The sequence below is a fragment of the Schistocerca cancellata genome, chromosome 9, assembly GCF_023864275.1.
Source record: "Schistocerca cancellata isolate TAMUIC-IGC-003103 chromosome 9, iqSchCanc2.1, whole genome shotgun sequence".
Classification (NCBI taxonomy): Eukaryota; Metazoa; Arthropoda; class Insecta; order Orthoptera; family Acrididae; genus Schistocerca; species Schistocerca cancellata.
Window position 1 is genome coordinate 255,524,014 of NC_064634.1, and position 23,916 is coordinate 255,547,929.

The window sequence follows — 23,916 nt, forward strand, 5'->3', positions numbered from 1 at the left end:
ATGTTAAGGGTCTGAAACCACGGCAGTGTCTTCTCTATTTGGATGACGTTATAGTGTTTTCAAGTAGTATGAAGCAGCATAGCCAGCGGTTGAGGAAAGTCTTTATGAGGTTAAGAGTAGCTCGTTTCCCGTTGAGCCTAGAGAAGTGTCATTTTGCGTTGGAAGAAGTGAAATATTTGGGTCATATCGTCCGTAAGGACGGAGTGCAAACAGATACGAGGTTGCTACAGGCTGTAAGAGATTTTCGGGAACCGAAAACAGTTAAGGAAGAGCAATCATTCGTCGGAATTTGCAATTTCTATCGAAAGTTCGTGAAGGGTTTTGCAGATTTATTACAGCCATTGACGCCATTGTTACGGAAGGGTGAGAAATTTGAGTAGATAGAAGACTGTCAGAAAGCGTTTGACAAATTGAAAGAAGTGTTAACATCATGTCCGGTTCTTGTGTTTCCAGATTTTGAAAAGTAGTTTATTCTAGCATTCTATGCATCGAATCAAGCGTTAGGGTGTCCTTATTCAGGAAATTGATGGGAAAGAACATTCTGTAGCCAATGCGTCTAGGCAGTTGAATGCCGCAGGGTGGAATTACTCAAAAACAGAGAGGGAGATGCTAAGTGTAATCTATGGAATCACGTGTTTTAAGTGTAATTTATATGGGACAAGATTTCTGGTAGTGACAGATCATGCTGCGTTGAAGTGGTTGTTGGGGTTGAAGGATCCGTCCACTAGACTCGCTAGGTGAGCAGTGAGGCTTACTGAATTCGACTATGAGATGGTGCACAAGCCTGGGAAGAAGCATGGTAATGCGGATGCACTGAGCACAAAGGTGGCGAAAGTAGATGTCATGCGTTATGACATAGCATTATGGAAAGAATTACAGGACGCTGACAACGATTGTAAATTGTAGCGGACACAGCCACAATTTAATACGTACGACGGTCTTCTGTGCAGGTAAATGACGTTAGGGCCAAGTTGAGAGATGAGGTTTTAAAAGAAGCACATGATCCCGTGTTATCTGCTCATGGTGGGAGTAGAGCGACGAGTAGGAGAGCGGCGGAGAGGTATTGGTGGAGTGGTTGGAAAGTAGATATGGATCAGTATGTCTAGAATTGTATATCATGTCCGAAGAGAGCAGATTTGTGTTAGAAACGGACACAGCTACAACGATTGCCGGAAGCGACATGTCCACTTTCTGTGTTGGGAATTTTAGTCTAACACCATCGGGGAACACATTCGTTCTGACAATAATAGACTATTTTTCGAGGTATTTGAAGACTGTGGCTATGCCAAAACAACAGTCAGCAATGGTCGCACAAGCTTTAATAAACAACTGGATTTTAAAGTTTGGTGTACCAGAGACAATAATTACTAAAGGACCAATTTCATGTCGGATTTAATGAAGGAACAGTGGAAACTGTTGAATGTATAGAAGTTGAGGACGAGCGCGTTGCATACACAGGCAAACGGATGGACAGAATAGGTACACAGAACAATCGGGAAGATGCTGAATTTTTATGTGGATTCTCATCACCATCAGTGGGGCGAGTATTTGAAGCATATCGTTTAATGCAAAAATCCGTACCAATACCGGTTTGCCTCCGTATGAGGTAGTATATGGGCGAAAAATGCCGTCACCGTTTCATTTAGTGAAGCTGCAGAAAGGAATGACCGTTGAATCTGTACATCAATTTGCGAGGACAATTCAGGATGTTTGGAAACGGGTACAAAAGGCGAATACAAAGGCTTTGAGAGGCAGGAAGACGCAGTGAAGTGGAAAGGAAGTTTACTGCAGTACACAGTAGGCCAATGGGTAATGCTATCCAGCCCCTGTATCCCAAAAGGGAAAACGAAGAAGTTCGTCATGAGGTATCAAGGGCCGTACCATGTAGTTGAAACAATATCCCCGTCAATGTTAAGCTTCGGCTGGCAACTAGAACAAAGATAGTACACATTGGACGGTTGCTGCCATTGAAGGGTTGTCCAGATGTGATTCCAGGAATGTCACAAGAAAGGGAAGAGAAAGAAAGAGAGAGTGGAGAGAGGCGTTAACCGCAGGGAAAACCAGGAGGACAGAGTACAGCATGATGCTTTGCGATCCAGAAAGTAGTAGAGTATTTGTAGTTTTTTGTTTTCTTGTCATGTATCATTGGGTTTGTGTGGATTAATTAGGCGTTGTATTTTCATATTTTGTATGTGTTTTCGAGTATTGTGAGCCTGCTGGGGACAGTAATGTTTTTTAAGTAGGAGGTAGGTTGATGGTGATCAACGCCCTCAGGTTACTGAAAAGGAGAGCGTTGAGCAAGTTGGTAGAAGTAAAAAACTGAGGAGGTGTTGCTGATCTCGGCAGTTAACAGCAGGTACACTGAGATGACATACAGGAAAGGGTGATCAACACCAGTCTGGACACATGTACAGTGCAGTTATTTTTAGCCAGGGGGAAAGAAATGGACGGTCCAAGGGACATCGTGCAGCCCAAAATTGTGCTTGCAACGGGTCGGGATACACTAGATCTTCTCCACCTACGAAAATTTGATAGTGGTAGCAAGTTGTTTCGAGCGGAGAGTATTTGCAGAAGCGAAATGTATAGAGCTCGAGGGGAGCGGAATTTTAATCAATGGAACTGCGTGTAACATAAAAGGATCAACCTTCCATCTGCCAACGTCAACTTCAGAAGACACGCAATTGTATGTTACACAGCCACAGCTGTACTGGCCAGAAGGAACTTTTGAGTTTTGCCAAGGCAGAATCTGACCTTGTTAAATCAAACTCTGAACTCAGGTCTGTCGAGATCCATAAACCAGTCCATTTCACAGCAAGAGGGGCGCATATCAGCCAAGCAGCTTGTGCAGCATGTCGCTCAATATAGGCGAAGGCAATGCCAAGTAACGATCGGTTTCAAACCATGTCTGTGCCAAATGTCTTCACAGCCTTAACTTTGTTGTGTGTTGTTTTCATTCTGCTCAGGCAGAGAACCAGTTGCAAGAGGGAACCGACAGTAGTCCAAATCCTAGTGGATTGGATACCAAGGGTGTAGGACGGGTAGGTAAGGGGTTGGTCGAGCATTAAGTGGAGTGGTCATCCAGTAAGGAATTTTTACGTTTCGTCTCATCTCATGTGTTTAAGAGTACTCGCAGTGGTGCGTTAGCAAAACAGAGGTGCACAGCCAAGTGTAAATAGGCGTCTGTTTTCTAAGAAAGGGGATTCAAGTGTGGCAGTTTTCCTGGACAGCGGGGCATGTCACACCACTGGCTACATGCAGCAGCAGATGGAGCGCCAGTGTTCCAGTCCAGTCTCAGTCCGGCGCACAGTTTCAATCTGCCAGGAAGTTTCATATTAACGCACACTCTGCTGCAGAGGGAAAATGTCATTCTGGAAAAATCCCCCAGGCTGTGGCTAAGTCATGTCTCCGCAATATCCTTTCTTCCAGGAGTGCTAGTTCTGCAAGGTTCACAGTAGAGCTTCAGTGAAGTTTGGAAAGTAGGAGACGAGGTACTGGTGGAAGTAAAGCTGTGAGGACGTTTCGTGAATCGTGCTTGGGTAGCTCAGATGGTAGAGCACTTGCCCGCAGAAGGCAAAGTTCCCGAGTTCAGGTTTAATCTGCCAGGAAGTTTCATATCAACGAACACTCCACAGCAAATCGAGAATTTCGTTCAGGTATGTAGTCTTTCGCTCCTACTGTTCAGTCTGTACATCAAAGAAGCAATTATGGAAATAAAAGGCAGATTCATATGTGGAATTAAAATTTAAGGTGAAAGGATATCAATGATATTATTCGCTGATGACATTCCTATCCTCAGTGAAAGTGTAGAATTACATGATCTGATGAGTGGTATGAACAGTGTAATGAGTGCAGAATATGGATTGAGAGTAAACAGATAAAAGCTAAAGTAATGAGAAGTAACAGAAATAAGAAGATACAGAAACTTAACATCAGGATTGATGGTCATGAAGTAGATGAAGTTCAGGAATTCTGCTACCTGGGCAGCAAAATAACCATTGATGGATAGAGCAAGGAGGACATGAAATGCAGACCAGCACTGTCAAAAATAGCGTTCCTGGCCAAGAGAAGTCTACCAGTACCTAACATAGACGTTAATTTGAAGAAGAAATTGCTGAGAATGTACATTTGGAGCACTGCGTTGTGCGGTAGTGGGACATGGACTGTGGAAAAACCGGAAAAGAAGTGAATCTAAGCATCTGAGATGTTCTGCTAGACTCCAATGTTGGAAATTAAGTGAATGGTAAGGAATGAGGAGGTTCAGATCAGTATAGGAGATGGGAACTATATGTGGGAAACACTGACCGGGAGAAGGGAGGGAATGATAGGACGAGGGAAAGACTTCCATGGTACTAGAGGGAGCTGTAGAGGGCAAAAACTGTGGAGGATGACAGTAATTGGAATACATACAGCAAATAATTGAAGCCATAGGTTGAAGGTGCTTCTTTTGAGATGAAGAGGTTGGCACACGAGAGGAATTAGTGGTGGTCCACATGAAACCAGTCAGAAGACTGGTGACTCAAAAAGGAAATTACAAGAACTTCAGAACTGAAATACAGATATCCCAGTGCAGTTAGATGAAACTCTCGAAAATTCTCGAGAAAACGATCTTTAATTTTCCTGAGCGTTTTTAATGTGTAATATTCTAATATAGATGGCATGTCGCTCTGGTAGAATACTCATATGTCATGGGAGGCTTGGGTTTGATTCGTGGCTGATGCACACTTCTAAATGAAGGTGTGTGCTCTACGAGCATTTCTGTGGCATATAAAAAACATAATATTAAAAACATCATTAATTTGTAATGTTTTCCAATATTTTGTCAGAAATCAGTAATTAATAATTTACATTTTAATGAAATCTGGATTTATGTGCGCAATGTGTAATTAGGAACAAAATGACATGGAGTTTTCATAAAATGACTGGGTGTCCAAAGAATCAAAATAAGTGTTACTATAGAACTGGGTCTCCCCCTCCTGCAGGGTCAAAGAATGATGTTTTTTCATTTCAGTCTGTTAGTAATATAGTAACATGAGAATTATGTATGCGTAATAGGCACATTTAATGAAAATTACATGTAAATATCATAGATATACGAACTGAACAAAAAAAAAAAAAAGAGAAAAAGGTACGAAATAATAATAATGACCAAAAAATGACTTGATCCACCAATTTCCATTCTGGAGTGCTAGAGATGTTTTCCCATCATTTAAATACCTTACACTTTACATAACTTGTCATAGAACTTGCAGAGCTGTTTAAAAATCCGTTGCATCAAGAATGGAAGCCATGCCTCCTTCCACACGTAACGCAACAGCATTATACCACACACCAAGCTACATATTGAATACAAACCTTACATTAGTGCATTAAAAACCTCAGAAAACTTCAAATATGATTTTCATGAGAAGTATTTAGAGTTGCATCGAACTGCCTTGGAATATTGATTTTGACTTCTGAAGGTCACATACATTAAATATAAAAAATTAGAAAAGTCCAATTGTCCATGTGGTCTTCTTGATAGTGAAGGAACGTAATGCTGAGGGTGCTGCAATAGATTTACTTGACACAAGTAGTTGATTGAGAAAAAGTCACTTGTGTAAAAGGGGCTTTAGTATGGTAAGCTCTCCACATTCTCAGATCGAGAAAGATAAGAAACATTTGCCAACGAACATGGTAAATCATTCTTTTCACTAAATAATCTGTCTTTTTAACTGCTGAAACAATTTCAGTCAAACAAAAATCAATAAATAAAGGTCTACATATATTTGTATTCTTTTTATACACAGTGTAGGGTATTTTCTTCGTCAACTTATGGTAAAATGTTAGTAAGTTTTGGGTTTCAGATTATTCAGTCTCACATGTGGGAGAACACTATTACAAAATACTACCAGCCCCTTTTGCAACATTTGCGAACAACAAAGCAAAAAAACCACTTCTAATACATAATACTGAAAAGTGTAGCAGTTCAGATCTCCATCCAGGTACTCAGGCTCTGGTTTTCCTTTACTCATTTAAGAGTAGGTCATTTTTCGGTAACATGATAACATGATGAACTAATATGTTTGAGAAAATATTTTATGTTGCAATGAAAAATACTTAAGGTTTGGACTGTTTTGCCAAAACATTATTGTAACTTTGTTTGTTTTACTTATTAGAAATTGTATTATTATTATGATTTTACATGTAGGGATGGAGTAAGCATCTGGTGTCATCAATGCTGGAACAGTATTAGACAGGACATACAATTACAATTAACTGACATTTAGAAGGTAGTTTCATTCAAGGAAGGGAAATGCATTCAATTTCGTAAATAATTCGGCAGAGGATGCAAAAAATATGTTGCAAAACGTATAAACTGTGATAAAAAATCGGTGTAATGTTCCTCATGGAGCTCTGTGTCATCTAGGTAATATGTGTAAAAATACTTCATAATCTTGGTTTCATGTTGGTGCTAACCGGCACATGTTGTTCAAAACACATGAATGCAAAAATGCAAATCGATAATTTTGACATAGTTACCACTAACTCATATTATCATTCATATGCTAAATGACAGAACGTAATGTATTTTACATCGCTTTGCAGCATTAAGGAAGAAACTTTTCTGAAGAATTCACATAACTATAGGCTTACACATCATATTTAAATAGTTCTTAGAATTATACAGTTTCGTATTTTAACTACAAAATAAGGAATCTGCCCTGGAAATGCTCATAGCGTTTTTTTTGTGTGTGTGTTTCTACTACTGTGTCCTGAGGTGATAATATTCACAAATAAACAGAAAACAAGCACCATGAGATAATAATAGCTTAATGCTGATGGACACACATCATGTTGATAGCGAAGCATTCCACTTAAAATCAGAAATGTATGCAGTGGAACACATATGGCACAATGAACAGCAAGGAGCAGCAAATGAAATTAACATAGTGTGAAAATGGAGACAGAAAGTGGGACAGAAAGTCGATCAGAATCTGAATACAATCAAGAGACCAAAGCCAAACACCAACTTCATAAACTATTAGTGTGTTTCATACTATATTTGTGGAGTATATTGTTTCCACACTGAAATGTCATTTTTAGATTTAAAAATGGACTCCAGATGCAAAGAACATACCAAGGAACAAAATAATCGATTTACATGATAGTGACAGCACAGATATAAGCCAGGTACATTAACTAACTGTCTTTATTAAATATACTTTTTTTAACAAACTGGCATAAATTAAAAGCCAGTTTTCTAGCTTTTAACACTGAAGATTTTGTTACCAGCTGTCATGTTCTTTGAGAAATATTTTGATGTAAAAATATTCTCCTCTTCGTTAGTTCATTTTCTCTAGGCACTCGACGGTATGTCCTGTCTATCTCCCGTGAGAAATCAGTAGCACACTGTCATTTTATACCGCCTATTTACATTTTTCTAGCAATATTAATTCATCTGAACTCAGTGAAAACAATTATTATCTTGCATGAAACTCCTCAATAAAGAACAACATAGTGTAACGTAGTATTCGTACTCTGCTTCAAAACACACTTATCCACACTTTGATATTACAACGTTCAGCACCATGGTATATAACACTTAAGCATTCATATGCCTTGACAATCGACATTAACTCATACCTCGAAGAATAACTTTATTTGACTTGTAGTATTAGTTTAAGGCGAAAAAATTAAATATACTGTTTGCTATTCGAGAAAGTACATCATAGACCAACAAATTAAAACATTTTTGAATTATTGATAATTCTGAAAATAAAGTATTTTTAGTTGAAATCTCTTCGTTCCACTTGGTGTTAAATAACATAGATCTCTATTTAATTGTCTCAACTATGGAACCTGTAAAGTTACTGAAAGCTTTTAGCTGTCTATAATTGTATTTGAGAATTACAAAAACTTGATAAAAATATAAATGGTTAGTATTTTGAACTACATAGCTAATAATATGCTCTGACAGCATTCACAACAGAGTAATACGATTACAAAAGGACACTACTTATCATGTCACAGAAAAGAATTTAATTAAGGTATTATTAGTTGCAAATGTGTGTCTGTATTTGATGAATAAAGAAGTAGAAGATTTTGTCGTGTGTATTAAACCCGTTCCTTCTTCTGCGGCTACATCATACTTTATGGCTCTTGTTGTTGACGGCTCTAGCGATTGTACATTTGACTCAGCAATGCGTAGTATGAGTAAGAGGCATTTACCAACTGAAAAACAAAAAATCGTAACTGTGAACATCACAAATAATAATGTACAGAAATTAAATTCTATTTTGTAATCTCATTCCGATACTTAAACATTTCTTATTGAATTGGCCCATATCGTTAACGTCGATATGCAGCAGAATTTTGGAACATATATTGTGTTCGATCATTATGAATTACGTCGAAGAAAACGGTCTAATGACACACAGTCAACTTGGGTTTAGGAGACATCGTTACTGTGAAACACAACTAGTTCTTTATTCACATGAAGTGTTGATGGCTATTGACAAGGGATTTCAAACCGATTCCGTATTTCTGGATTTCTGGAAGGCATTTGACACGGTACCACACCAGCGGCTCGCGGTGAAATTGCATGATTATGGAATTGACGGAAACTCATCGAGTAAAGCAGAAGTAATTTCGGGCGTTCGCCAAGGTGGTGTAAAAGGCCCTTTGCTGTTCCTTATCTATACAAACGTTTTGGGAGACAATCTGAGCAGCCGTCGTCGGTTGTTTGCAGATGACGCTGTCGTTTATCGACTAATAAAGTCATCAGAATATGAAAACAAACTGCTAAACGATTTAGAAAAGATATCAGAATGGTGCGAAAAGTGGCAGTTGACCATAAATAACGAAAAGTGTGAGATCATCCACATTAGTGCTAAAATGAACTCGTTAAACTACGGTTACAAGATAAATCAGTCTAATCTAAAAGCCGTAAATTCAAAAGAAAATACCTAGGTATTACAATTACGAACAACTTAAATTGGAAGAAACAGATAGATAATGTTGTTGGGAAGACTAACCAACGACTGTGCTTTATTGGCAGGACACTCAGAAAATGTAACAGACCTACTAAAGAGACTGCCTACACTACGAGTGTCCGTCCTCTTTAAGAATACTGTAGCGCGGTGTGAGATCCTTACCAGAAAGGACTGACGGAGAACATCGGAAAAGTTCAAAGAAAGGCAGCACGTTTCGTATTATCGGGTAATATGGGAGAGACTGTCACAGAAATGATACAGGTTTTGGGCTGGATATCATTAAAAAAAAGGCGTTTTTCGTTGCGACGGAATCTTCTCAGGAAATTCCAGTCACCAACTTTCTCCGCCGAATGCGAAAATATTTAGTTGACACCGACCTACATAGGGAGGAACGATCATCACGATAAAATAAGGGAAATCGGAGCTCGCACAGAAAGATATAGGTATTCATGACGTACTCAAATTAAGTGTGATTATGTGACTTCGATAATTCAGCAATCCTAAATGCGCTTCATAAATATATCTTGAGTTTGTGTTAGTTACGAGGGAACTTCAAACACCAATTTACAGATGATGTCCATCGCTAAGACCATTGGACAGTAAGAACTGCACATTGTCAGAAGACAGTAAACGTTCCCGGTTTCCTGTAGTCACATCACTGCTGTAGCATGGACAACAGGAGCATCATAATGTGAGAGTGAAATGACTACTCAACTGGAATCGTACTCCAAAGTTGAAGTATATGGGACAGTACGATTCTTGTGGCCAAAATGTCTAAATTGCACATAAAAATTTTGGCTGTATAGTGACAAAATAAAATGTCGCGTCCCGGCGTAGTATAATGGTGCAAACTGTTTTACCAAGGCCAGACAGACATGTGTGATACCGACCGGAAAGGAACGCAAGCTACATCGCCCACAGACGACAATGTCCAGGCAACCTAGGAGCTGACGACAACAGTCGCAGGTTCTGCGACGATGACGATGTTCACATGGTGCTTCGTGACTAAGGAACGGTTTTCAGTCGTCAGCGAGTTGAGTGATCCATAGATCATTCTGTTCGGGATTTCCAGAGACTCGGTGATTACGTTGTAAGTAGTCTCATGTATCTCTGTCAATTTAATATTCAGTGAATTCTTCTATAGATACTACTTCGCCTGCCATAATAATGTGTAACTTTACCTTTGATGTCCCTTCATTGGCAGGCCGTTGTGGCCGAATGGTTCTAGGCGCTTCAGTCCGGAACCGCGCTGCTGCTACGGTCGCAGGTTCGAATCCTGCCTCGTGCATGGATGTGTGTGATGTCCTTAGGTTATTTAGGTTTAAGTAGTTCTAGGTCTAGAGGACGGATAACCTCAGATGTTAAGTCCCATAGTGCTTACAGCCATTTGCTCCTTCATTATTATTTACATATTCCTTGGATCATTTCAACGACTCTTTCATTGATGTGATCCAGAACGAGTTAGTTTACATTGTGTGCATGAAAAATAGACATGAAGAAATATGTATCGATAGGAATAATGATCGATGAATGAAAGACACACTATGTGATACGGAAGCCCTTGCAACTGAGTACACAACCATTTAATGTTGTTAAAATACAGTACAAGAGAAACTGATATTATCTAATTTTCGTCATTACGTTTTAACAGTCCGCCGCTCGTGGTCTCGCGGTAGCGTTCTCGCTTCCCGAGCACGGGGTCCCGGGTTCGATTCCCGGCGGGGTCAGGGATTTTCACCTGCCTCGAGATGACTGGGTGTTTGTGTTGTCCTCATCATTTCATCATCATCCAGGAAAGTGGCGAAATTGGACTGAGCAAAGATTGGATAATTGTACGGGCGCTGATGACCACGCAGTTGAGCGCCCCACAAACCAAACATCATCATCATCATCATTACGTTTTAACAGTTATCTTGCTTGCTATTAGGGGTCAGAAATGGAGAGAATATGTGTAACGTGGTTACCTACCAGACTACACAGTCCATCGTCGCACGTTCTGAATAGTGACAATGAACGCTTTCTGAGGAGCAATCTTCAATGTTTAAGAGAACGCTCTGTCAAGCCACTGACCCTTGCTGCTAACACCAGAGGCAGTGCAGATAATACTGGCCAAGTTACACCTATTTGCTGTGACGTCGTAGGATGCTGAGTACGTGCTTCCACAGCTGTAGCGGCAGAGAGAGCGGAAATCGCGTGGTGTCAGTCAGCGCATTCCAGAGAGGTTAGCACCCTGCCGTACGCCGCTACTGCTGGTTGCCGTGAACAGAGGCCGTGTACTGGGGACCAACGCGTTTGTTAATAATGTTTTATTAGAGTCTTTGGACACAGCTAGCCACGGCTCATCCATGTCACAAGGGTGACTGTCAGGTCTCATCCTGACCTCTACAACCCAATGCCGTCAGCTAATGTATTGACCGGTTGCCGGGTTGGGTTGCCGGATGGTTACAGTACTGACGCAATTGTATCGATATGTCTTTTGAAGACTGTTGGCGTGGGTACCTGAGGATGTTCTACTGAGCGCAATTGGTCATAAAGGAATAAAATTTTAAAAATACTGCAGAGGTGACTACTGAGTTATATTAGCGTTGATCATCTTGCGTTAGCCATTATTATTTACTCAGTCGAGACAGCAGTATACCAACCGCGAGGAAGGCTTCCTTGTCGATGGGGTAGAGATGTCCGGCGGTGAGAACCAGTGGCTTCTGTGAGCGACTGATGATGATCCTCAGAGCGCGCTTGAAACTCTCGCTAGCGTCCACCCAAGAGCAGCTGTATATTGCTTCCGAGACCGCCTCTGCCTGTTGAAAACCGTAAGCATTACAGCGTGGATGTTTTAGCAATTTTGTTATTTTATATTTGGCTTAAAGTACATATGTGAGAATTGTACTGAAGTGACAAAAATAGTGATCAGAACATGTACAGTTGGTCGTGGAATCGCGTACAACAGGGCAGAGAATTGCCGGCGCAGTCATTTGTACTCAGCTGATTCATGTGAAAAGGTTTCCGAAGTGAGTATGGCTCCGCGACAACAGTTAACAGTCTTCGAACGCAGAATGGTAATCGGAACTAGAAGCATGGGCTATTCCATTTCTAAAACTATTACTTGATAGAGAAAGACATCCATTGTAGAGGCAGACCGTTCAGATTTGACACAACTTTGAAGTATAGAAAGGTCTTAATGGAACAGTTCTTTACTAAGCGTTACACGTTTCAAAATATTATCATCATTCTGGAGCTGTGAAGTGAAACGTACAAGAAAATTATGTACAGAAAAAATGTACATAAGTGTGCGTTAAATTATTCTAATATACAATTAGTATGTACTTACATTAAAAGCAAACTTAACTACAAATTTCAAAAAAGTGAGCACATAGAAGGAATGAAATATAAATCTCTTCTCTTGTAGTGATATTTGCCAGAGGAGTTGTCTATTCCAATAGAACCAGTGCAAAACTAAGTGTGGTGATTAAGATATCAATGAGGTAAAGGATGGCCTTTCATACCGCATCCAGTAACAACGCTGGAAAGGATGGCAATGAAATAGGCGGCGTCCGAATGGCCCAACTAGTGTCAGCAGGAAGAACTTTATGATAAGTGAGGACAGAAAGTAAATTTTCAAAACGCTGAATACCTACGCATTGGACAAATGTAGAAAGCACATTGCTAAATGGCCAGCATATAAGGATATGTAAAGAATTTAATTGTTTGAAGAGTAATCTAAAAAGACGGAAAAAATAATCAGAGAATGCAGCCACAAGTAGTTTATGCGGAAACAGCTACACAGGAGCTATACCCTGTGTTATCGTATTATAAGATGGGTTGGAAAGTAAAGAGGATGCGCTACGGAACTATTGTGAACCTTATAATGATCCACAGATGCGGGTGTTATGAGCTCAGAGGAAAAATCAATAGATATTGAGAGTTGGCGAAATGAACTGTCTTAAAAGGTCCTACAGAGTGCCTCCGTTTGGACCAGTGGCCTAGGAGTAGCGTTTTTCATTAGCGATCAAACCGTCCTCGGACCCCTGTTCTAAACTCGTCATCGCTAAAGTTTTGATTAATCATCATGGGCGGCCAAAGACACCATCATTCTGCCAGCGCCCTTGTCAAGGAGAGCTGAGGAGCGTACAGAGTTTCAGGGCACCATCTTATCCTTGGGGTAGGAAACTGCCCCGAAAGGAGGAAGAATCAGCAACAATCAACGTCATGAGGATGCAGAAGGCAACGAAAACCGCTGCCTTAAAGATACATAACGTGTCTCCACAGGATATTTAGCTTGTAATTGAAAATGTGTGAACATGATCTCTTTGTGGGCAAAAGGTTCCAGAGAAAATATACTCCCCCCATCGGAAGTCCGGCAGGTGAATGCCAAGGGAGGTACCATGAGAAAACGAGTGAATAATCAATGAAAGGATAAAGTTCTATGAATCGGTGCCTGGATTGCCAGAAGCTTGAACGTGGTTGGGAAGCTAGAAAACCTTAAAAGGGGAATTCTGAGACTCAACCAAGGTGTAGTGAAGTGAAATGGAAAGAAGAGAAGGATTTCTAGTCAGACGAATACAGGGTAATATCAAGAAATGGAGGAGATGGTGTAACGGGAATAGGATTCGTTATGAATAGGAAGGTAGGGCAAAGAGTGTGTTACAATGAACAGTTCAGAGATACTGTTGTTCTTACCAGAATCTAAGCAGACCCACACTAACAACGATAGACAAGGTATACATGCAGACGTTGCAAGCTGAAGATGTAGAGACAGAGAAAGTATATGAGGATATTGAAAGAGTATACACTACGTAAACGGAGATGAAAATCTAATAGTCATGGGCAACTGGAATGTAAATAGAGAGGAAGGAGCAAAATAAAAGATTACTACGGAATATGGGTTTCGGACAAGGAATGACAAGAAGAAAGACTAATTGAGTTCTGTAATAAATTTCAGTTAGTAATAATGAATACCGTGTTCGAGAACCACAAGCGGAAGAGGTTTTCTTGGACAACACCGGGTCATATGTGAAATTTTCAGTTAGAATACGCCTTTTGCAAGCAGAAATACCGAACTCAGATACTGGATTGTAAGGCGTATCCAGGAGGAAACATAGATTCAGATCACAATGTAGTATGGATGAAAAGTAGACTGAAGTTTAAGACATTAGTCAGGAAGAATAAATAGGCAAAGAAGTGGGGTATGTAAGTACTAAGGAATGACGAAATAAACTTGAAGTTCTCTGAGGCTATAGATTTAGCAACAAGGAATAGCTCACTAGGCAGTAGAGTTGAAGAGAAATGGACATCTGTAGAAAGGGAAATTACAGATGTTGCAAGGGAAAATATAGATACAAAGAAGGCGAAGAAACCATGGGTAACAGAAGAAATACTTCCGCTGATCGATTAAGGAAGGAAGTAGAAAAATGTTAAGTGAAATTCAGGAATACAGAAATACAAGTTGCTGCGCAATGAAATAAATAGGCAGTGCAGGGATGCTAAGAGGAAAGTACTTAATGAAAAATGTGAAGAAATTGAGAAAGGAATGATTGTTGAAAGGACTGACGTAGCATATACGAAAGTCAAAACAACCTTAAGTGAAATTAAAAGCAGGGGTGGTAACATAAAGATTGCCGGTAGAGAGGAGAGTAGTATGATTTGTCTGATGTGATAGAACAATAAACAGGCGCCGATTTAGAAGAGAAAGGGTATCCAGCATTATAATCAGGATTTTAATGAGCTTTGGAGGACTTACGACTAAATAAGGCAGAAGGGATGGATAACACGCCATCAAAATTTCTAAAATCATTGTGGGAACTGGCAACAAACGAATATTCCGAATATGCATGCTCGTGTGAATAATGTATGACTCTAGTGACACACCATGTCACTTTTGGCAAAATTTCATCCACACAGTTCCGAAAACTGCAAGAGCTGACAGATGCGAGTATTATTGCACTATCAGCTTAACAGCTCATGCATCAAAGTTGCTGATAAGAATAATACACATAAGGATGGGAAAGAAAATTTATAATGTGTTAGATGACGATGTGTTCGGGATTAGGGAAGGTAAAGGCACCAGAGAGGCAATTATGACGTGGCAGTTAATAATGTAAGCAAGACTAAAGAAAAATCATGACACGCTCATAGAATTTGTCGACCTGAAAAGGCATTCGACTACGTAAAACGGTGCAAGATATTTGAAATTCTGAGAAAAATGGGTGTTAGCTATAGGGAGTGACGGGTAACATACTATTTGTACAAGAGCCAAGGGGGAATAATAAGGTTGGACAACCATGGACGAAGTGCTCTGACAGAAAAGGGTGTAAGACAGGTATGTAGTCTTTCGTCCCTACTGTTCAATCTACACATCGAAGAAGCAATGATGGAAATCAAAGAAAAATTCAGCAGGGAGATTAAAATTGAAGGTGAAAGGATATCAGTGATAGCAGTCGCTGATGAGATTCCTGTCCTCAGTGAAAGTGAGAGTAGAATGAGTAGTCTAAAAAAAAATGGCTCTGAGCACCTTGGGACTTAACTTCTGAGCCGGCCGCGGTGGTCTCGCGGTTAAGGCGCTCAGTCCGGAACCGCGCGACTGCTACGGTCGCAGGTTCGAATCCTGCCTCGGGCATGGATGTGTGTGATGTCCTTAGGTTAGTTAGGTTTAAGTAGCTCTAAGTTCTAGGGGACTGATGACCACAGAAGTTAAGTCCCATAGTGCTCAGAGCCCGCCACTTAACTTCTGAGGTCATCAGTCCCCTAGAACTTAGAACTACTTAAACCTAACTAACCTAAGGACATCACACACATCCATGCCCGAGGCAGGATTCGAACCTGCGACCGTAGCGGTCGCGCGGTTCCAGGATGTAGCGCCTAGAACCGCTCGGTCACTCCGGCCAGCAGTAGTCTAATCAGTAAACAATATGGGCTGAGGGTAAATCGAAGAAAGACGAAAGTAATGAGAGCAGCGAAAATTTTACATGAGGACTGATGATCACGATGTAGATGAAGTTAAGGAATACTACCACCTAGGTATCAAAATAAACAACGTCGACAGAGCAAAGAAGACATCAAAAGCGGACTAGCACTGGCAAATTGGACATTCCAGATCAAGAGAAGTCTTCTAGTATCAAACATAGACCTTAATTTGCGGAAGAAATTTCTGAGAATATACGTTTGAAGCAAAGTATTGCACGGTAGTGAAACATGGACTGTGGGATTACCAGAACAAAAGAGAATCAAAGCATTTCAGATGTGGTGGTACAACGAGCGCTGAAAATTAGTTTGACTAGTAAGGTAAGATATAAGGAGCTTCTGCGTATATCGATAAGGAAAGAAATATATGGAAATCACTGAAAACAAAAAGGAACAGGATGACAGTACATCTGTTAAGACATCACACAATAACATCAGTAGTACCCGAGAGAGCTGTAGAGAGCAAAAACGGTAGCAGAAGTCAGAGACTGGAATACATCCAGAAAAAAAGAGATCACGTGAAAAACAGAACTATTAGGGAAATGATCGAGACTCAAGGGAGCATGACAGGTCGAACAGAAGAACGGGTTTCACCTGTCGAAATACAACACATTGGCGGACGACAATGGCCAAAGCAAACTTTGATGTACCATTCTTAGAGGAGAATGGAAAGACGAAGACCGAATGTTAGATGGACTAAATGGGGTCAAGAAAAAAAGAGGAATGGTAGAAGGCGAGCAAGCGTTAGAAGATAGAATCAGATGACGACAGATATGAGGGATTCAGCAACAGCTGTAGGAACACCACAAAAAGAAGGAATTATTTCTCACTTACTGGAATAAAACGAAGAACATGTAATTCACTCGTGTAAGCGGCACGCTTGCAGTGGCCATATTACACCAGTTTTTTGGTGTAGTTCTTCTTCCTGGAGCCATTACGAAATTAGATTAGGGATACAAAAATACCGAAAGAAAAGCAACGTGATGCGTCACTGGTTTGTTTAGTGTGTTTTAGTGTGTCGAAGTAATGCCCAACAAACTGATTTCATTGGGAGAAAGATGTAGTTTGCGGAGAGGCTTACTCACGATCCTAAATGAGTGAAAGAAACATACTGTATCCTTCAGTCTAAATCTATCGTAAAGATTGCGTCGCGAAAATTTTGGAAATTTGGCCTCTTACGGTGGTGTACCGACTGCATTTCTCCCCATGTGCCTTAGGCATGCTGTTTCACATATGTGCGTTTCCGTTCGGTTCGGTTGGTTTTTGGTTATTTTTTGGTCGCTTTGAACAAGTGTGAAATGGTACTTCACTTTCTATTCCGTACTTAATGGTAACAGTACGTAACGGATGCTCCTTCGTCACGAACAGGTTCCATCAGGTTTCCATATGCTGCGAACTCGCGTTCAGGGAACAGAAAGTGATCAAGGCATGCCGGTTCAGTTTCTGTTTCAACGTGATAGTGACTGGATCTCTTGAATAACTATCTTTATTACTATTTTTGGAAAGTTGTTGCAGCAATTTCTCTGATGAAATGAGCCGTTTATTAGATGTTGATGTGAATCCCTAGATTTCTGCAGTGCTATCCGATCCAGTGCTGTCGGACACAACATGTGAAAAATATAGGCACGTGAGACGCAGAAAGCATGGAAAGACGTTCGTTTTGAAATTTTTAACGACTTCGATGACTATGGGCTCACTAAAAATTGGAATTTGGTAGATATCGAAAAATTCATTTTTGCCTAATAAGTGACGTGGTACGTTAGTTGATCGTTGTCAAGAGAAACAGAACTGACGTTCTATGAATCGGAGAGTGGAATGTTAGATCCCTTAATCCGGCAGATAGGTTAGAAAGTTTAGAAAAGGAAATGGATATAATGGGAATTGGTGAAGGTTTAAGTACAAAATCAATTAGGAATAGTGTAGGAGTACGTTTAATAATGAGTACAAAAATAGGAACGCACATAAGCTGCTACGAACAGCACAGTCAACGCATTATTGTAGCCAAGATAGATACGAAGCCCACATCCACCACAGCAGTACAAGTTTATATGGCAACTATCTTCGCAGATTAGAATGAGACTGACAAAATCTATGACTAGATAAAAGAAATTTTTCAGACACTTAAAGCAGCCGAAAATTTAATAGTCACTGGGTTCTGGAATTCGATAGTAGAAAAAGGAAGAGAAGGAAAAGTAGTAGGCGAATATGAACTGGGGGAAAGGAATGAAAGAGGAAGCCGCCTGATACAACTATGCACGCAGCATAATTTAATCATAGCCAACACTTGGTTTGGAATCATGAGAATAGGACGTACACATGGAAGAGGCTTGGAGACACCGGAAGGTTTCAGAATGGATGTATATCGTTACAAGAGATTTAGGAACCAGATTTTAAATTGCAAAACATTTCCGGGGGCAGATGTGCCCTCTGACCACAATTTATTGGTTATGAGCTGTAGATAAAAACTGAAGAAACTGCAAAACGGCAGGAATTGAAGAATATAGGACCTGGATAAACCGAAAGAACCAGAGACTGTAGAAGGTTTCAGAGGGAACATTAGTCAACGATTGACAAGAACAGGGGGAAGGAATACAGTAGAAGAAGAATAGGTCGCTTTGAGATATTAAATAGTGAATGCATCAGGCAAAAGAACAGAGAGGCTGTAGAAATACTTGGGTAACACGAGATATATTCAGTTTAATTGATGAAAAGAGAAAATATAAAAATGCAATAAACGAAGCAGGTGAAAGGGAATATAGATTGGTTCAAATGGCTCTGAGCACTATGGGACTTAACATCTGAGGTCATCAGTCCCCTAGAACTTAGAACTACTTAAACCTAACTAACCTAAGGACATCACACACATCCATGCCCTAGGCAGGATTCGAACCTGCGACCATAGCGATCGCGCTGTTCCAGACTTAAACGCCTAGTACCGCTTGGCCTCTCCGGCCGGCGGGAATATAGACCGACAGGAAATGGAAAATGGCTAAACAGAAATGGCTAGAGGACGAATTGAAGGATGTAAAAGCATAACGGGTAAGGTAGATACTGCCAACAGGAAAGTTAAGGAGATCTTTGGTGAAAAGAGAACCACCTGCATGAATATCAAGAGCTCAGATGGAAAACCAGTCCTAAGCAAAGAAGGAAAAGAGATAGGTGGAAGTAGTATAAAGAGATTCTGTAAAAGGTAAATGTATTTGAGGGCAATACTGTGGAAATGAAAAGAGGACTTAGAGGAATATGAGAAGGGAGATAGGATACTCCGTGAACAATCTGACAAAGAACTGAAAGACTGAAGTCGAAACAAGGCCCTGGAAATAGAAAACATTCCATTAGACCTACTGATAGCCTTGGGAGAGCCAGCCATGACAGACCTGTACAGTCTGGTAAACAAAATGAATGAGGCAAGCGAAATACCCTCATACTACAAGAAGAATATAATAATCTCAATTACAAAGAAAGTAGATGCTGACTGGTGTGAAAATTACCGAACAATCAGTTTTATAATTAATGGCTGAAAAATGATAACACGAGTCTTTACAGAGGAACAGAGGAACGGAAAAACTGGTCAAAGCCAATCTCGGGTAAGATCTGTTCGGATTGCAAAGAAATTTAGGAAACAGCGAGGCAATGCTGACCCTACGACTTACCTTAGAAGATAGGTTAAGGAAAGTCAAACCTACATTTATAGCATTTGTAGACGTACAGAAAGTCTTGACAATGTTGACTGGAACACTCTCTTTCAAATTTTAAAGGTGGCAGGGTTAAAATACAGGGAGCGAAAGGGTATTTACAATTTGTGCAGAAACCAGATGGCAGTTATAAAAGCCGAGGGGCACGAAGGGGAACTAGTGTTTGAGAATGGAGTGAGACAGGCTTGTAGCCTATCCACGATGTTATTGTGTCTGTATACTGAGCAAGAAGTAAAACAAATTAAGGAAAAATTGGAGTGGGAATTAAAGTTCACAGAGAAGAAATAAAAATTTTTATGTTGCCGATGACTTTGTAATTCTGTCACAGACGGTGAAGGACTTGGAGGAGCAGCAGACTGGAATGGACAGTATTTTGAAAGAAGGATATCAGATAAACATTAACTAAAGCAACACGAGGATAATGAAATACAACCTGATTAAATTAGATTAGGAAATAAGACATTTAAAGTAGTAAATTAGTTTTTCTACTTGGGAAGTGAAGTAACTGATGATAGTCGAAGTAGGGAGGATATAAAATGAAAACTGGCAATGGCAAGAAAAGCGTTTTTGAAGAATAGAAATTTATGAATGTATAGATTTAAGGTCAGGGAGACCTTTTTGAAGGTGTTAGTATGGCAATCTTCTTAAAATATTTTTTTTATTGGAGTGAGTGACCGGTTTCGACTCTATGAAAGAGTAATCTTGGGACTCCAGAACGGTGGATGGACACTCCTAGATGAGTTCCGTAGACCATCGACGCTCGTTACACGATGACTTTTCGTCAGTTAATAAGAAGTCTGTTACGAAAAGCGCTCTTGTAACACGACAATGCTCGTCCCCATAAGAGCTGCAAAACCATGGATGCCATCGCTGAAATGGCATTCCACGTACTGCCATAACCGCCTTATTCTCCTGACTTGGCCCTGTAATTACTATAGGCCATCTTGAATTACTTTTGTGGAGTGTTTCGAGCCCACCTCAGGACAGTAGCTCGCAGTTCATTGAAGTCTGCAGAAAAAGATGTCCGAGCTGGGGTTCCTTCATAACAGCGAACAGTAGGTAATCAGGCAACCAGAAGAGGCCAAGCCAGGAGAATACGGTGGGAGTGGCAGTATCTGGAACATAATTTCAGTAAGGGTAACCATGGTTTTTCGACTATTATGTGGAGAAGAGTTGTCGATTTCCTCCCACTGACATCAGCTGCCTGTTTACATCCTCAATGTTTACGACCTCCTTCCACAAAACCGGTTTGCCTGCGCTCTCCACGATGAACACACTCAATGTTGTTAGATCACATAATGACAACAGTAGGGAAAGTGACTTAGAAGGAATAACACTTCTGATGACTAACCTGCAATCTGCAGTTAGACCTGAGTACTACATACTATGACAATGTAATGATGAGGCACATGGCGCATCTTCACTGATGGGGAAAAATGAACTCTAAATCAATATGGAAGAGTCCCCGTATGTAGAGTATCTGAAATTAGTGACTGGATGGAGAGCAAAGGAAATAAGCGTCAGGATAAAAACGACCTAAGGTTTCTTGATAGATTGAATAGAATTACCAAAACTTAATTTCCTATGTTTGTGAAGAGAAAAGCGTATCATGAGTGGCTATTAACAGTTTGGACTTAGGGTATTGACACGTGGATTTTCAGTGTCAAAATCATCAAAAACTGAGACTTGCTCAGAGTGTTGGGAATTAATAAGAGGGACAAATGCATCACGGAACAAACTGCAGCTAAAGATGTGACTATGAATGTTATGAAAATGAAAAGGAAGTGAATGAGACATGCAACTAGGCAAATCGATGGTAAATGGTTCAGGAAAATTCTATGCTGAGTGGCAAGAGGTAAAAGAAATATTATATGACGACCTAGTGGAAGGTGGACAACTGACACTAGAAAACGTGCAGGAGCTACTTCGAATCATGGAAAAATCGGGACCAGGCCTTAATCCAGCAGTGGACCGTACATAGGTGGAATGTGTATGTTGTAAGTTCAATTTCGTTGTTATTTGTTATATATATTAGTTCCACTCTCAAATAGAGCTACAGTATATAAGAAATTATTCACTTCTAGCCGAAGTGAGAAGAACATTGCGGAGTTTCGTGACAGTGGGACTATTAGCCCAATCAGAACAGTTCGTTACCGTTCTCAACAATCGGACTTAAGCTGTTCTTCAGTATGGAGAATTCTCCGGTGTGATCACCATTACCACCCCTACAAAATTCAGCCACCTGCCAAATTTTCTGCGAAACAATTCAGCTGCTCCATGAGCGGTTCCCGGATCGCCTCATTTCCCGCAATGGCCACCAAGGCGTAGGAATTAATTGCTTATGACATTTTCATTTGAAGTCATTTGAATCAATGTTGTATGCCAATAAACTCTGCAACATCCATGACTTGAAGGAGGAAATTCGACGACCTGTCAGCGAAATGGATGTGGAATCTTATAGTCCAATCATAGTGAATTTGATGGACAGAGCTAGTGCAATTCAGATAAGTAGAGGTCATACGCTTCACATTTGTCACACATCATATAGAAAGGTTAGATGAACAAGTTTATGTGTTTTGTTTGTGTTTGACGTAAAAATGATTGTCTTATTTTGGTGTATCAAAGCCGGCTCTCTTTTTGAGCCACCTGTAATTGGTTTCAGAAAAATGAAAGCGTTAATAAACGAAACACCTTGGTTTGGGTTCCAGAGAGATATGAACCTCATATGAGTTGAACGACTGTAGAGGACATTGCCGACAAAAGCTTGGACACAAGTTAGTATATCAGTGCTCGAGGTTGATCCCATGCTCACCTGTTCTGTTACGTTAGTTGCTGCCCAGCAATAAAGATACAGCTGGCCAACAGGAATTGTAAGGAAAGATGCACATTTCAGTACTGCACTGAACTCTTCACTCTGCGAAAAATCAAAAGATATACGTAAGAATCTGAAAAAAATGTGTGGCTTGAATTACTTGTACAAAATGACAGCAACAAATTGAGAAATAATGTTTTTGGTTACGGGTCTCATGAATTCATTATCATAAATAGTCTGTTTCTGTCTTTGTTTTACTCTCTTCTATGTATATGAAAGTGAAGATCTTTCTGCTACTCTAATAAATTGTTGTTTTATCCGCAGAAGGTGAAAACCCTGCACACTAACTGACTGTATATCTTCTTTCTTTCAACTTTCTAAACTTTTCCTAGCAAATTTTTCCAGTGTAACTCTCTACCAACACTATGTTACCGATTGTTTCGAGAATACACCAAGACACAGAATAATTCTGTGCACATATATCAACCCAAAAATTTCATAGATCAGTTTCACTTTAATTACCATTTTCGGAGATAGGAGATGTGTGATTAGCATTCCTGAGGGCAAAAATAACGAAGGTGACGTCATCCCGAAGATAAAGTCGTCCAAGGTTGTACCCGAACCTTCCATTGCAATACTGGAGTAAATGTCACCATAACACAGTACCATTTTATTCGGAGAGACATTTGTACAAATGGATCAAACATCGATGTAGTCACATTCATTCTACACGCTGACTATTAGAATATATAAAAGACACAACAGAAATTTTACGAATCTCACTTATGCTATAGATTTTGCCTAGGCCTTACTTCAGCATTAGATTTTAATGTGTAAATTGGTTACAACATATTTAGAACAATTTTCAGAGAAGAATGTTTAATTTATCATTGTGAAAGTAGCTATGCGGAATGCATTCTCAGGCAACGTATTTTTTCCAGTGAATAAAAGGAATAAATGATGTGTTGTTAACTAATGCGTGCACCACATACCCTCAATACTCTGAAGTACTTAAGAAAGAAAAGTGATTGTAATCCCAGACAGTGATTAATTTAAAATATGATTTGTAAATTTGCATAATCCTATCTAGGAGGCTGAATTTCTGAGTCGATATTCAGACTGTTCTACTTAGGTGTTAGATTGACAATTTTACACATTCGGATTATTCAGTTTAAAGCCTACAATAAATAGAAGATGAATTGTCGCACTGAATGGTAGCACTCAAAATCAAAGTACAATTGTCGTTACTCTTGCACTACGCGGATTTTTATATGTAGCTATTCGCAGCCAGGTGTTGCTGTAGTTCAGTCTGGTTAAATGGAAGTAAGTGGAAAGGGAACACGTTTCTAGTGTGTATGGGAATTGGACGTACGTTCTCCTTCTCCACCTTTTCTCTCTCCATATCCCCCTCCCTCTCTCTTTGTCCACTTCCTCTTCCTTACTCCTCTCTCTCTTAAAATTACATCTCTTCCTATGCTCA

General features: G+C 40.1%; 1 protein-coding gene across 1 annotated transcript in view; it reads right to left on the reverse strand.

Annotated features, from left to right (window-relative positions):
- Positions 1-7,792: 7,792 nt before the first annotated feature.
- Positions 7,793-23,916, reverse strand: part of LOC126100791 (odorant receptor 43a-like) — a 57,483-nt gene continuing 41,359 nt past the window's right edge. The window contains exons 3-5 of the mRNA XM_049911413.1: positions 22,437-22,538; positions 11,615-11,770; positions 7,793-8,211 (exon numbers count right to left, since the gene is read on the reverse strand). Of these exons, the coding sequence (XP_049767370.1) occupies positions 8,155-8,211; positions 11,615-11,770; positions 22,437-22,538 (315 nt within the window). The 3' untranslated portion in view covers positions 7,793-8,154. The remainder of the gene's footprint in view (positions 8,212-11,614; positions 11,771-22,436; positions 22,539-23,916) is intronic.